Below are 15,516 nucleotides of genomic sequence, written 5' to 3'. Positions count from 1 at the left end.
TCATAAATGGCTGCCCTGCCACCCCATTGCCTGCTGTATCTCACCATGTATATATAATGGTAGTCTTACCTGAATGTGCAGAGGGACTTTGGGGGTCCTTATTTGTGGGCTAACCTGTCCTCTTCCTTTCCATATTGCAGGTCGGACTAGTTTACATGTTCAACTTAATAGTTGGCACCGGAGCCCTGACAATGCCTAAAGCCTTTGCCCACGCTGGCTGGCTGGTGAGTCTTGTGCTCATCATCTTCTTGGCGTTCATGAGGTGAGTACATAGCACCCCGCTACCTTGCCATGACCTAGGGCTCCACCACACAGCGCCTGGACCAGACCTAGGGCTCAGTAATAACTTCTGTCTGTGCTCAGCACTAGGGGGCGCTCTGGAGCTGACTGCAGACTGCTGAGCCCCCCTAGTGCTACATTTAAAGGGATTTTTTTTATAACCTCTCTAGCATATTCTATCCACTACTAGTCAGATGCCTAAAGCTTCGCCTTGACTACACTTCAGCTTACACCAATCTATTCATTGGTTCACATAAAGACTCTAAGAAAAACATTTGCTTCTTAAAGGGGTTGGCCACTTTCAGACCAACATTGAGAGACACATCTTATTGCTTGTATAGTAAAAAGTTGTACAATTCTCCTATATACCTTATATATCAATTCCTCACCGTTTTCTAGAACTCTGTTGTCATTCGTTTTTTACTTCTAATGGATATGTCATGGGGTGGACGGTCCCTGGATATACGCTCTTTGGTCATGTGATGGACACACAAGTGCACAATATCGGGCAGATGTCTTATTACTGTGCTGCGACTTTAGCTGTGCACCTGTGTGTCTATCACATGACCGTGGATCCTCCATCACATGACCGTGGACCCTTCATCACATGACCGTGGACCCTTCATCACATGACCGTGGACCCTTCATCACATGACCGTGGACCCTTCATCACATGACCGTGGACCCTTCATCACATGACCGTGGACCCTCCATCACATGACCGTGGACCCTCCATCACATGACCGTGGACCCTCCATCACATGACCGTGGACCCTCCATCACATGACCGTGGACCCTTCATCACATGACCGTGGACCCTTCATCACATGACCGTGGACCCTCCATCACATGACCTTGGATCCTCCATCACATGACCGTGGACCCTTCATCACATGACCGTGGACCCTCCATCACATGACCGTGGACCCTTCATCACATGACCGTGGACCCTTCATCACATGACCGTGGACCCTCCATCACATGACCGTGGACCCTCCATCACATGACTGTGGACCTTACATCACATGACCATGGACTGATTTTTATCCACTGGAAGTAAACAATGCATGACAGTGAACAGAGATGTAGACAACGGAGAGGAATCGATCCAGAGAGGACGTAGCCGAGTTACAGAACCTTTTATTATAGAAACAATAAGATTTGTCTCCGTCTTAGTCTGAAGCTGGACAATCCCTTTAACCCTCTAACAGTCACATTAAAACTGCATGATTTTTTTGGCTTTGTGGCTCAGTAACTATTCCTGGCACTCTGGTGGCTTATTTGCATTTTAACCCTTTAGTGACCGATCCCATTCTAGCCTTACACCAGTATTATTTCCAAACCCTACATTCCCCCGTTCATCACTTTTTACATTATTACAATGCAGCTTTACGATATCTTGCATTTTTAATCAGTTTTTATGCCTTTTGCATGTGAGAGGTGGGATATTTGGGGAGGGGGTCGTCCCACTATAATTATCATATTCATTTAGATAAAAAGGGTGTGCCATTTAGATTTCTGGATATTCACTAGAGATGAGCGAGTACTATTCGAATAGGAATGAATGGGAGCAGCCGGCGTGCAGGGGGTTAAGCGGCAGGACGCCGGCCCCGGCTGCGTGTCGGCTGCGTCCATTCATTCCTATGGGAGCATGCTAGTCCAAACTCCAAGTGGATCACATAGACGTAAAATGTGATGAAAAGATATTTTTATTCTTCAAACAATGAGAATGAGTTTTACAACCTTTCCAGAGTGTTTAGTCGTCTCCTCCATTGGTCTGTATTGGGCCCTAACCTGCCACTTCTCTTCCAGTTATATGACCACTACCTTTGTTGTTGAAGCTATGGCGGCCGCCAATGCCCAGCTGCGCTGGAAGAGATGGGAGAAGGAGGTGGTGAGTGCGGTCTCCATTCATCTATGGACTGTATAGAGGAGGGGGCAGTAGAGAGCCGCTATGGCTGCTGCAGGCTTGTCCTAGTAGCGGCCTCCTTCACATTTTATAACTTGTGATGAGCAGGGATTCTTCTGGTTTGTGTACGCAGCGTCTATGCAAATTTATGTACAATTAGGTTGTGTTACAGACTACAAACACTTTGTGTAGTCTGATCCCGCCCCCTGGTTTGTGCTCCACCCACCTCTTCCAGACTGATGTGGTCAGGTTAGGCGGTGTTCACACACATCAGCTGTGCTTACTCATTGAAAGCCATGTTAGGGTATAACATTGGGGATGGAGGGGAGATTACAGACTAAGCTCTTGCCATGTCATCCCGTCTGACTCCCCCGTACACATGCACACTTGCTTTGGCTGAGTGAGCACTTGATCATAACGGGGAGAGGAGACAAAGCCCCTTCCAGACACTCGGGCACGGGCCCGTACAATCTCACCTCTCGCTGATGGTCACAAACGGCTTTTTTCTTGTAGAAATTATTTTGCTCATGTGACCAGGAATATTTCTGTATCCCGGGGCCTTCTGGGTCTCTGCAACAAATCTGGAGTGTGCAGACCTGGCCATAGGTGATATCTGCCATGTGGAGGACTACAAGCACCAGCACGGCAGAACCTGACCAGAACAATTCACTTTAAAGCCGTCTCCTCTGTTTATTTAACCATTTACTGATTTATTTTATTTTTTTAATACAAAAAACCCGCGAGTATATAGAGTTTCTAATTCTGTTCTAAAATGTATGTGCTGTATATACTCGAGTATAAGCCGAGTTTTTCAGCACAGTTTTTGTGCTGAAAAGGCCCCCCCTCAGCTTATGCTCAAGTCAAGCAAAAATATATATATATTTTTTTTTTTGACCAGCCGGAATAGTAATGTATAGAATCTCCCATGGAATAGTGAAAAAAAAAAAAAGCTTTAAAAAATATAATAAAAAAATAAAATTAAAGATGTAAATCCCTCCTTTCCCTAGAATACATATAGAAGTAGAAAATTACTGTGAGACAGAAACACATGAGGTGACCCTGTGTCTGAGCGTGCCCGGTCTACTGAATATAGGGGGTCTGCAGTGCTCCTGTTCCATTGGGAAGGGGTTAATAGGAGCACTGCAGATCCCCTATAGTCAGCCAGGCTGAATTCCAAGTGGGGGAAGAAAAACCCAGTCCTCAATCTCAGGGAAGGGGCAGACAGACAACCAAAACACCCCCTCCCCTTCCTCAGCACCCAAAAACTCCCACCATTTTAATTTTTGAAATTTCCCAGCAGCTGCTGCATTTCCCCCCTCGGCTTATGCTCGAGTCAATAAGTTTTCCCAGTTTTTTTGTGGTAAAATTAGGGGCCTGGGCTAATATTCGGGTGGGCTTATACTCGAGTATATTCGGTGTATGCCAATGTGTATATACGAGGGGGTACCCAGAAGTTTCCAGAAAAGTTTTAGAAGCGTATTTATTTTTTGTACAAAGTTCCTTCAGTCTCCTTCAGCGGCAATACATTTGTCAAATCTTGTCTGCCATTGTTCAAAACATTTTTTTAAACTCCTCTACTTGGATGTGTGCAAGCGCCTCCGTCGTTTTCGTCTTCACCTCCTTCACATCGGCAAAATGCTTTCCCTGGAGGTTCCTCTTCATTCGTGGGAATAAAAAAACGTCACTGGGAGCCATATTGGATGAATAGGGTGGGTGGGGCGAGACAGCCATGCCGTTTCTTGCCATGAAAGTGGTCACCGAGATGGCGGTGTGGGCTGGGGCATTGTCGTGGTGGAAAAACCAATCACCAGACTGCCACATTTTGGGCCTTTTTCGCCGCACACTGTTGCGCAACCTCTTGAGAACCCCCAAGTAGAAAATCTGGTTGACGGTCTGACCTGTTGGAACGAATTCCAAGTGCACAATCCCTTTTGCATCGAAATAACAAGTGACCATTGTCTTCACATTGGACTTCACTTGACGAACCTTTTTGGCGCGGGGCGAGGATGACGTCTTCCAGGGGCTTGATTGTTGTTTGGTTTCCGGGTCGTAAGCATAGCACCAAGACTCATCTCCCATAACAATTTTAGAAAAAAGCTCTGGGTGGGTTTCGGCCTGTTCTTTCATGGCACGGCATGTTTCGATGCGACGCTATTTCTGTTGATCAGTCAAGAGCCGCGGTACAAACTTTGCAGCGATCCGTGACATGCCCAAATCCTCCGATAAAATGCGCTGAATCGAGCGCCAACTCACTCCAGACAACTCTTCGAGTTCCTCAATGGTTCGTCGTCGATCTTCACGCACGAGCTCATTGATTTTTTTTGGACATTTTCGTCCGTTCGGGAAGTTGACGGACGTCCAGAACGCGGTTGATCATCAATTGACATTTCACCGTTTTTAAAGTGGGTTAACCACGAGTAACACATAGCGTGACACATAGCGTCACCCTTGTAAGCGGTCTTCAACATTTGAACGGTTTTCGATGCCTTTTTCCCGAGCAGAAAGCAAAACTTCACCGCCGCGCGCTGCTCCTAAAACGTCTCCTTGAAGAGAAACGACGGCTGGACAAAACCGCTCTTACAAGAACATTCACTGCGGGTAGACGAAACCTTCCGCATCAACACCGCTTGGCACACTGACTCAGACGGCGCGGTTAAACAAATAACTAGCTGTAGAATTGTGTACTACGAAAACTGCGCGCGCAGCAGCCTCATTCTGGAAACTTTTGGGTCCCCCTTGTAATGTATATAGTATATATGTCTGTGTATATAATGTATATATAATGTATAGGCCGATGTTTTATTGTCTTCTATTTACAGACTTTCTTTCCTATCTCTTCCAGAGTCTCCTGAGACGTTGCGGTTGGAACATGTGCGGTAACTTTATTGGGGTTTACACCTTAGGGTTCTTGTGCCATCATAGGAATCCCAAGTGGTCACAAGACCGAATGTGGGGAAGAAGGTGCTAGCTGGTCATTAAGGGGTTAATGTATCTGCCATCTACACGGGGGGGGGGGGGGGGGGGGGGTCCTTTACTTCCTTCCAGTTGCTTTGTGCTCGTCCAGGACATGGACGGTGATAACCCAGGTCTGTCCGCTTATTGACAAATTGTCTGATTTTCAGGAAGCCGAATCCTCTGAAAACTCTGATAATGAATCTCCTGATGGCTGCGAAAATTCAGAGATCCGCCCCATCCTGTCCGTGCGTGAGTATCTGCTTGGCGAATGCCACCGCCATCTCCCTTCTTATACAGTCTTGGGTTTTTGCAATGTTTTTCACATTTTCATTTATTTATTCAGAACGTCGTGGTTTGTCTGATCCATATGAAATAGTGGAGCGGGTGGAGATGGGCCAGATGGCGTCCATGTTCTTTAATAAAGGTATGGAGTGCGCTATTATTATTACTACGGTATATTCTACTATATATTATTTGGCCTCCTTAGTGCCCGGTGTCACCGGCTGCTGCCTGAAGATGGATGAATCTGTGAGGACTATCGTGAGGTTCTCATCTTTCTAATGAACCCAAGCTCATCCTCATAGCCCCAACCGATCCTGAGCTACGGGGTCTAAATTGTCCTCCAGCCTCAGAGAGCGGCTGCTGAAGGAGAAGAAAGGAGCAGAGGCCGTGATAGACCGTCATTGTCTGTGCACAGCCTGACTGTGCCCCGGGGGAGGGGAGCGTGGACTTCTTGCATGTTATTCCCTCTCCTAGCAGAGAGCATACGAGGATATTCTTATGTGATACCCTCCTGAACCTAAGGGGGGCACTAATGTCAGTACCCACAGTGTAATGTTCCTTCATGCCCCACTACAGTATAATGCCACGTTAGTCACTACCCGCACAGTATAATACCATATTAGTGCCCCCTGTACAGTATAATGCCTTGTTAGGGCCCCTGCACAGTATAATGCCACATTATTGCCCCCCGCACAGTATAATGCCACATTATTGCCCCCCACACGGTATAATTCCACATTAGTGCCCCTTGCACGGTATAATGCCATATTAGTGCCCCCTGCACAGTATAATGCCTTGTTAGGGCCCTCCACAGTATAATGCCACATTATTGCCCCCCGCACAGTATAATGCCACATTATTGCCCCCCGCACAGTATAATTCCACGTTACTTCCCCCCGCACAGTATAATGCCACATTATTGCCCCCCGCACAGTATAATGCCACATTATTGCCCCCCGCACAGTATAATGCCACGTAGTGCCTCTGCACAGTATAATGCCACGTTACTTCCCCCCGCACAGTATAATGCCACATTATTGCCCCCCGCACAGTATGCCGGATGCCATTATAGTCTATGGACTCTGCGGGGAAACGCATGGGTGTGAACCTGAGCAAGGACCGGCCTTGGATTGAGGTCGTAGTCGCCGGTCCTATTTTGAGGGTCCGTGTGCCATTACATGCCAGGCTCCACCACTACTTCAGGATATGGAGGAAGTGGCAGATTTTTGGTACAAACAACCAATTCCCTTCAACCCCTTTAGTAGTCAGGAATCCTTCATGTGAAGACCATGAGACGGGCGATCAGTGTGCTCAGTAATAGACGTTCGGGAAACAATGGAGGTCTCGGGTCCACTGGTCACTAAATCCACATAAATGTCCCCAAAATCCATGAAATGTGGGAATGTGATATTAGTCCGGTCTGGCTTATAAGAGAGGACGGAACAAAAAGGAAAACCAAAGAAGAGAAGTGGCCCAATAGTCACCCCACCAGGAGAGGTCCCTAGGTGGTGCAAAGCATTTCATCTGCCCCATAAGATTCTCCATACTTGGTGGTCGCCCATAACTGCCCAGGTGTCCGTCAGGAGGGGCCTGTGGGGCACCTGGGGAGAGCGGAGAGGTGACACTGTCATGGGGGATCTCACAAGTCTAGAACATGGTACCCGGGCCCCGCATCCCCACTCATTGCCAGCTCTGACACCAGGAGTAAAGCCAGGAAGACGTGGCACCATGTGGTGAGGATTGGGAATATGTCAGGGACGCCTGGTGTCACATTCCCTGGATCTAGGAAGCCTCGGTCTGAGAGGTAGTGCCAGGTCATATCATTGAGAGTAACCTGGTGGGGGGAAGTCTTGGCCATAAGGGATAATCCCCCAATAAACCAAACTGGTCTCCCAAATGAGAGGCGAGAAAGAGTCTTCTGTAGGTCAGGTCTCTGCAGCGCCACGAATGACACGAGGTCTTAGGCGGTACCAAGATCACAAGCGGTAGGTCTGGGTTGTCAGGATCCGGTATAGCGCCTCCATCGGGACGGCTGCCCAGCTCTGCCATTCATCTTCAGCCTGCAGGGGGCGCACATCCTGATGTAAAGTTTTCTTAGGTACTTCATATGACTGGAGGCAGCAATGTCGGAACGCTTACACCTTTGTCTCTTCCAGTTGGCGTAAACCTGTTTTATCTTTGCATCATTGTCTACCTGTATGGAGACCTGGCCATATATGCAACGGCGGTACCGCTGTCTCTTGTTCAGGTCACATGGTAAGTAGCTATGCGTGTGTGGGGTTTGGCACAACTTGGGGTACAAGTCTGTACAGCAGCTTTTAGGAGGACCCTTCCTCTCTCCTGACACCCCTGTCTTACCAAACAATTGTATGCCCCAAACAGTTATAGATTCTTAGAGTCTTATGCGGGTCCTCTGTTATTCCTCCTGGAAATCTGTCATACAGGTATATACTAAAATAGAGTTGTCTGCAGTCCGGGGAGGCCGCAGCCTGTCTGTTGTTGCCGGGGGAGGCCGCAGCCCGTCCGTTGTTGCCGCCGGGGGAGGCCGCAGCCTGTCTGTTGTTGCCGCCGGGGGAGGCCGCAGCCTGTCTGTTGTTGCCGCCGGGGGAGGCCGCAGCCCGTCTGTTGTTGCTGCCGGGGGAGGCCGCAGCCTGTCTGTTGTTGCCGCCGGGGGAGGCCGCAGCCTGTCTGTTGTTGCTGGGGGATGCCGCAGCCCGTCTGTTGTTGCCGGGGGAGGCCGCAGTCTGTCTGTTGTTGCCGCCGGGGGAGGCCGCAGCCCGTCTGTTGTTGCCGGGGGAGGCCGCAGTCTGTCTGTTGTTGCCGCCGGGGGAGGCCGCAGCCTGTCTGTTGTTGCTGGGGGATGCCGCAGCCCGTCTGTTGTTGCCGGGGGAGGCCGCAGTCTGTCTGTTGTTGCCGCCGGGGGAGGCCGCAGCCCGTCTGTTGTTGCCGCCGGGGGAGGCCGCAGCCTGTCTGTTGTTGCCGCCGGGGGAGGCCGCAGCCTGTCTGTTGTTGCCGCCGGGGGAGGCCGCAGCCTGTCTGTTGTTGCCGCCGGGGGAGGCCGCAGCCTGTCTGTTGTTGCCGCCGGGGGAGGCCGCAGCCTGTCTGTTGTTGCCGCCGGCGGAGGCCGCAGCCCGTCTGTTGTTGCTGGGGGATGCCGCAGCCCGTCTGTTGTTGCCGCCGGGGGAGGCCGCAGCCCGTCTGTTGTTGCCGCCGGGGGAGGCCGCAGCCCGTCTGTTGTTGCCACCGGGGGAGGCCGCAGCCCGTCTGTTGTTGCCGCCTGGGGAGGCTGCAGCCTGTCTGTTGTTGCTGGGGGATGCCGCAGCCTGTCTGTTGTTGCCGCCTGGGGAGGCCGCAGCCTGTCTGTTGTTGCCGCCGGGGGAGGCCGCAGCCCGTCTGTTGTTGCCGGGTTAGGGTTAACCTTTTAGTAGATCCAGCTCCTGGTGATTTCTGTTTCGTGTACTTTTGCGCTGCTCGGAGTAAGTGAGCGCATAAATCCTCTTAGTAGCTGCTAATCTCTCCAGAAACCTCCGTCTGAGAAGCTTTTTAGGTTCTTTTTTATCCATCAGAGATTTCCCACGTGCTGCTCCGTAGCGGCGTCCTGACTCCATAGATTAAAGCCGCTGCTCTGGTGGTCATGGAGCCCCTCCTGTCATGGCCGCCTTGGTGTGTGACTGGCCTGTGCTGAGCGTTGTCGGCCGTCGTGCACACTATCAGATTGTCTTCCTTTCTGTCCTGTAGTTTTACTGGGAATGAATCGTGTGGAACTCAAGCTGGAGAGAAAAATGACACGGACCCCTGTTGGGGACACATCCGAAGGATTGACGCGTACCGCATCTACCTGGTGGGTTATTCTCCTGACTATAGTCAATGGTTGTCCAGCTTCTCCAGAAACAAAGCCCCAAGTAAGAATCCTTTAGATTTTAGGGTCCCAGCGGGCAGGAAAGCTCCAGGCACTGGTCCCATAAAGCGGTGAGAGGGGCTTCAATGACCTATCTATATATAGTTCCTGTGTCTGACTCCCGGGCACCGCCACTGACCAGCTGTTTCATCACTTCAGTCCAGTCACATGACCATGCTGCAGTCCCCTTCAGGTGGATAGGGTGAAGATGCAATACCAAGAACAGCCTCTGCATAATGTATGGCACTGTGCGAGTCTGAGCGGCCTCTGCAGAGAGCTGATGGGGGGGGGGGGATCATCCGGGTGTCGGACATGGTTTGGATGTGAGCATGTTAGTCCTGGAGTGAGTCCCCAGTGTATTGCTGCAGGCTGACGGCCGCCTTCTCTTTCTTTTCTAGGCTGTATTCACACTGTGCCTTGGGCCTTTCACTTTCTTCAATGTGCAGAAGACCAAATATCTCCAGATTCTGACGTCACTAATGAGATGGATCGGTGAGTGGCAGAAATGAAGCGTCGCCTGCAGCCGGTGACCTTATTATATTCTCATCTCAGCCGCCATAGAAATCAATCATATCTGCACCGACACGGCAGCCATGGATTCTGTGCAGTGGTGTGAACGCTGGGTCTATAGGGCGACATGGGGTGGTGACGTGGTCTGTCATCAGGTGTGAGCAGTATAGGGCGACATGGGGTGGTGATGGGGTCTGTCATCAGGATTGAGCAGTATAGGGTGACATGGGGTGGTGATGGGGTCTGTCATCAGGTGTGAGCAGTATAGGGCGACATGGGGTGGTGATGGGGTCTGTCATCAGGATTGAGCAGTATAGGGTGACATGAGTTGTGAGCAGTATAGGATGACGGGGTGGTGACGTGGTCTATCATCAGGTGTTAGTGTTATAGGGCGACATGGTGTGATGATGGGGTCTGTCATCAGGATTGAGCAGTATAGGGTGACATGGGGTGATGATGGGGTCTATCATGAGGTGTGAGCGGTATAGGGTGACATGGGGTGTGAGCAGTATAGGATGACGGGGTGGTGACGTGGTCTATCATCAGGTGTTAGCGGTATAGGGTGACACGGGGTGGTAACGTGGTCTATCATGAGGTGTGAGCGGTATAGGGTGACATGGGGTGGTGACGTGGTCTATCATCAGGTGTATAGGGTGACATTGGGAGGTGATTGGCCCTACAGATAATAAAGTTACAGTGTGAAAGGGTTTGTCCGGCCCAAAATCCATTTTTGCTACTGATGAAGTAATACGCCAGTCATTGGTATGTGATTATGGGGGTTCGATCCACAGACCCCCAGAGATCAGCTGTTTAGGCACCAGAATCTATAGCAGTGGATAGGGAGCGAGTGCAGATAATAGGAGCAGTGTAGCGGCCCCATGCCCTGTATGGCTGCGGCCCCATGCCCTGTATGGCTGTGGCCCTGTATGGCTGTTACTTACATGGCAGAACCTGTAGCCCTCCATGTCCACTGCAGTAGCCTTCAGCGCCCAGTCATCACTGCCACCACCGCTGGTCTGTGGAGGGTCCAGGTGATCACATACCAATGTCTTGTGGATAGAACATCAGGGCTCCGTGTAGGAGGGCGTGGACATACCACGGACACGATACAGGGCCTGAGAGTGTCTGTGGCTGATTATTGCTCTTTAGCCATAAGGCAGCCTTACACATTCATTACCTGCGGTTCAGCTGACTGCTATTTAGCCAAACCCCCCCCCCCCACACACACACACATGCACACGCATGCACACTTGGCTTGACCATGTGTATATGGTTTCTAGAGAGAGAGGAGAGAAAGCCACAACCAGAAAGTATTAGCCATTGAAATTAAAAATGCCCTGTCTTTGCAATGCCTTGCAGTGTAAGAAAACCCTATAGAAGTGACCTACACCCTGCGGCCCTATAGAAGTGACCTACACCCTGCGGCTCTATAGATGTGACCTACACCCTACGGCTCTATAGATGTGACCTACACCCTACGGCCCTATAGATGTCTCCTACACCCTACGGCCCTATAGATGTGACCTACACCCTGCGGCCCTATAGATGTGACCTACACCCTGCGGCCCTATAGATGTGACCTACACGCCCTATAGATGTGACCTACACCCTACAGCCCTATAGATGTGACCTACACGCCCTATAGATGTGACCTACACCCTGCGGCCCTATAGATGTGACCTACACCCTGCGGCCCTATAGATGTGACCTACACCCTGCGGCCCTATAGATGTGACCTACACGCCCTATAGATGTGACCTACACCCTACAGCCCTATAGATGTGACCTACACGCCCTATAGATGTGACCTACACCCTACAGCCCTATAGATGTGACCTACACCCTACAGCCCTATAGATGTGACCTACACGCCCTATAGATGTGACCTACACCGTACGGCCCTATAGATGTGACCTACACCCTGCGGCCCTATAGATGTGACCTACACCCTGCGGCCCTATAGATGTGACCTACACGCCCTATAGATGTGACCTACACCGTACGGCCTTATAGATGTGACCTACACCCTGCGGCCCTATAGATGTGACCTACACGCCCTATAGATGTGACCTACACCGTACGGCCCTATAGATGTGACCTACACCCTGCGGCCCTGTAGGTGTGACCTGTGACCTATACACCAAGCTTACGGTGTGCACAGAGCCCGAGTGTGAGTTCTCATGTGTCCTTCAGTGTCTAGTGAATATGGCTGAGCTGTAATACCACACCCAGCCTGCTGACAGGAGGGGGCGCTGTCTCCTCACATAATCTCACCCGCTTGGTATCTACATGTGTAGTTTGGTAACTTCTGCTGATCTGAAGTTATTGATAGATTTTGTCCGCTTTGTGGAAAGCCTGATCCCTCTGAGCGGCCGCAGGCGGAAAGAGATTAAAATCCATAAACCAGATCACGTCTAAATGTCACGTCACCGCCAGCCACACGCTAAGCACACGTAACCCTTTGTGGCCCAGGCCGTCCTCGCTTCCTCCAGTGATTTATGGAGCGGCTAATGAGTTTTCGCAGCTTTACTGCCACTTTGTTCTCATCGGAGTCGGTCTCATAAATCGTGAAGACAACCGTTTAACCCTTGAGTGCCCGGCGTGCCGCTAGTCCTATTTCAGGGGGTGGGCGCCGCGCCATTCACATGACTTAACCCCTCTTGTATTTTACTGCAGCTTTCATCATCATGATCGTGATGGCGCTCATCCGTATTGGCGAAGGTAAAGGAGAAGGAAAACCCCCTCTGGCCAATGCTTCGGGGATCCGGAATCTCTTTGGGGTGTGTGTGTACTCGTTCATGTGCCAGCACTCTCTGCCCTCACTGCTCACCCCCGTGTCCAGGAAGAGACACCTGACAGGCCTGGTCCTCCTGGACTACGTGCTGGTCCTGTCCTTCTACAGCCTGCTGTGCTTCACCGCCATCTTCTGCTTCTCCTCGGCCAGTCTCATGGACATGTACACCCTCAACTTCAGCGGCTGCAGCCCCTTTGTTCCCGCCGTCATCGGCTACTTCCTTGGGCTTTTCCCAGTCTTCACCATTAGCACCAATTTCCCCATCATTGCCGTGACCTTACGAAACAACTGGAAGACTCTTTTTCATCGGGACGGTGGCACGTACCCGTGGCTGGTGGACCGTGTGGTGTTTCCCCTCATTACACTGGTGCCGCCGATCATTGTGGCGTTCTGTACAAACCACCTGGAGATCCTGGTGAGCGTCACTGGCGCCTACGCAGGGAATGGCATCCAGTATGTGATCCCGGCCTTTCTGGTGTTCTGCAGCCGCAAAGACTCCGCCCTGGTCTATGGAGCCGACAGTCGCAACAAACACCGCTCTCCCTTTCGACAAGTGGGCTGGGTCTGGTTTGTTCTGCTCTGGGCCTTCTCCTGCTTCATATATGTCACCGCCAACATAATCTTGACTGATGTCAACCTGTGAGCGCTACAAGCCTGACCGCCGTGTGCCGGACACATGAGCGGCCCTGGTGGCTTCTGGGGCTGGGCCCTGTGCTCACTGGATAAATCATGTCATTGTATATAGAGGGAGTCGGCCGATGATTCTGCCCCACCAAATGACCCCCATGACTTGGTAGGGTACTTAGAAGCAGGTAGTGATGTCATCAGGTGCCCCTGCCTATGACCTCATGGAGCCCTGTGACATCAGACATGGCAGGTGCCCCCTGGGTTATATCACATGCTATGCAGCACATGTGGGAGACATCTGTTATATAGGCTGAGGCTGGCAAGTGCCCGCTAGTGATGACCCCGCCTTCATGCCACTTGCCACCTCATTTGCATAATGGGTAAAGTTGACTTTTTTGACACTGTGGCCAGAAAGGTGTTGGCTGCTGCTGCCCTTGACGTTATTTGGTAGGGCGGAGTCATCGGACGCACTCCCTTTAACAGTGCCTTGTCTTCTTTCTGGCATATAAAGGGTTCACTGTCAGGAAGGCATTGCCTATAGCGCACTTAAAGGGAATGTGGGCACAGCTCGTGCCTTGGGGTGTATATGAGGACCTATAATAAAATGAGAGATTGGAGACCCTGTCTGTGTATTTGGTGAAGGGCTGGGCCCCTCGCTCGCCCCCCCACCCCCGCTGATTACAGATGCTGGTGGCGCTGATTAGATTCCTGGCCGCCCCTCCCCCATCTCCTCTCTCTCCAGAAGGGGGTGGGGGTGATTTATGAGCCCATTACTGCCGGGGATCGGCTCTGCCTGTTGTCTATGGAATATATATATACTGTGCCCTCATATATACTGTACAGGCTTAAAGGGAAAGTCCCGTCGCCTATGAAACGCGTCCTGCGCTGTAATATTTGCGTGTTCTAGGGGTCTGTTCACACATCACATTATAACTAAACAGTAAGGCATCGCCTGAGATCTTTGTGCACATACAGGGCCATTGTCATCAGTATGTGATGGGTGGGGGGCTTGGACGTTGGACCCCCCAGTGATCACATCATGATGACTAAGGAGCTGCTGCGTTCCGGTGAGTAATCTCTTTAATGGTCCACACACTGTGTAGGCACACTAAGACACGCCCCCAACCTCCTCCCTCATTTACATACACAGAAAATATCCATTTCCATGAAAACTTTCCTGAATAACAGAGAATTTCCTGTACGAGGTCTGGCCGTCAGGTTTATGACCAATTTACAGCCAACACTCCCTTTAAGGCTGCCTAGCCCCATAATGGGACTGAGCTGTGCTAAGCAAGTATGGCCACTAGATGGCGCTGTGTTTGTAGCGGGTACACTGGGGAAGGGGGGGTGCCAGGTGTCACCCCTTGTCTATCACCTTCCAGTGCTCGGAGCAGGAGACCTCAGCAATAGGAAATCCCCAGAAATCCCCTTTAAAGTTGAATCTACATTTCTATTACACGGTTTTCTTGGTGGGAGGGGTCCAAGACATAGCACGGCTGCCAAACACAGAGCCCTACATTGCAGAGTGGCTGCACTTGGTATTGCAGTCCTCGGGGGGGAGGGGGCTGAGCCCGCTCTCCAATCTGCCTAAGGATCCGCTTTCACTTCCTCCCTTATAAACACCCCTCTGTTTCCCTAGCTAGCCTGCGGACCTCTAGCCCTACCTACATAGCTAACTCCAGAGAACGCCAGCAGAAGAGAATCAGCCACGCATGCGCAAGAGAACGCCAGCAGAAGAGAAGCAGCCACGCATGCGCAAGAGAACGCCAGCAGAAGAGAAGCAGCCACGCATGCGCAAGAGAACGCCAGCAGAAGAGAAGCAGCCACGCATGCGCGAGAGAGCGCCAGCAGAAGAGAAGCAGCCACGCATGCGCGAGAGAGCGCCAGCAGAAGAGAAGCAGCCACGCATGCGCGAGAGAGCGCCAGCAGAAGAGAAGCAGCCACGCATGCGCGAGAGAACGCCAGCAGAAGAGAAGCAGCCACGCATGCGCGAGAGAGCGCCAGCAGAAGAGAAGCAGCCACGCATGCGCGAGAGCGCCAGCAGAAGAGAAGCAGCCACGCATGCGCGAGAGAACGCCAGCAGAAGAGAAGCAGCCACGCATGCGCGAGAGAGCGCCAGCAGAAGAGAAGCAGCCACGCATGCGCGAGAGAGCGCCAGCAGAAGAGAAGCAGCCACGCATGCGCGAGAGAGCGCCAGCAGAAGAGAAGCAGCCACGCATGCGCGAGAGAGCGCCAGCAGAAGAGAAGCAGCCACGCATGCGC

The 15,516-nt window shown here is 51.5% G+C and overlaps 1 protein-coding gene across 1 annotated transcript in view; it reads left to right on the top strand.

The window, feature by feature from the left end:
- SLC38A12 (solute carrier family 38 member 12) overlaps positions 1-13,860 on the top strand; it is a 31,195-nt gene extending 17,335 nt beyond the window's left edge. The window contains exons 3-10 of the mRNA XM_075261905.1: positions 141-262; positions 2,092-2,170; positions 5,311-5,392; positions 5,487-5,567; positions 7,582-7,681; positions 9,164-9,266; positions 9,722-9,815; positions 12,510-13,860. Of these exons, the coding sequence (XP_075118006.1) occupies positions 141-262; positions 2,092-2,170; positions 5,311-5,392; positions 5,487-5,567; positions 7,582-7,681; positions 9,164-9,266; positions 9,722-9,815; positions 12,510-13,270 (1,422 nt within the window). The 3' untranslated portion in view covers positions 13,271-13,860. The remainder of the gene's footprint in view (positions 1-140; positions 263-2,091; positions 2,171-5,310; positions 5,393-5,486; positions 5,568-7,581; positions 7,682-9,163; positions 9,267-9,721; positions 9,816-12,509) is intronic.
- The last annotated feature ends 1,656 nt before the right edge of the window (positions 13,861-15,516 follow it).

Source organism: Leptodactylus fuscus, unplaced genomic scaffold, assembly GCF_031893055.1.
Source record: "Leptodactylus fuscus isolate aLepFus1 unplaced genomic scaffold, aLepFus1.hap2 HAP2_SCAFFOLD_61, whole genome shotgun sequence".
Lineage (NCBI taxonomy): Eukaryota > Metazoa > Chordata > Amphibia > Anura > Leptodactylidae > Leptodactylus > Leptodactylus fuscus.
The sequence above is the reverse complement of the archived record's forward strand: the minus strand, read 5'-3'. Positions and strand labels throughout refer to the sequence as shown.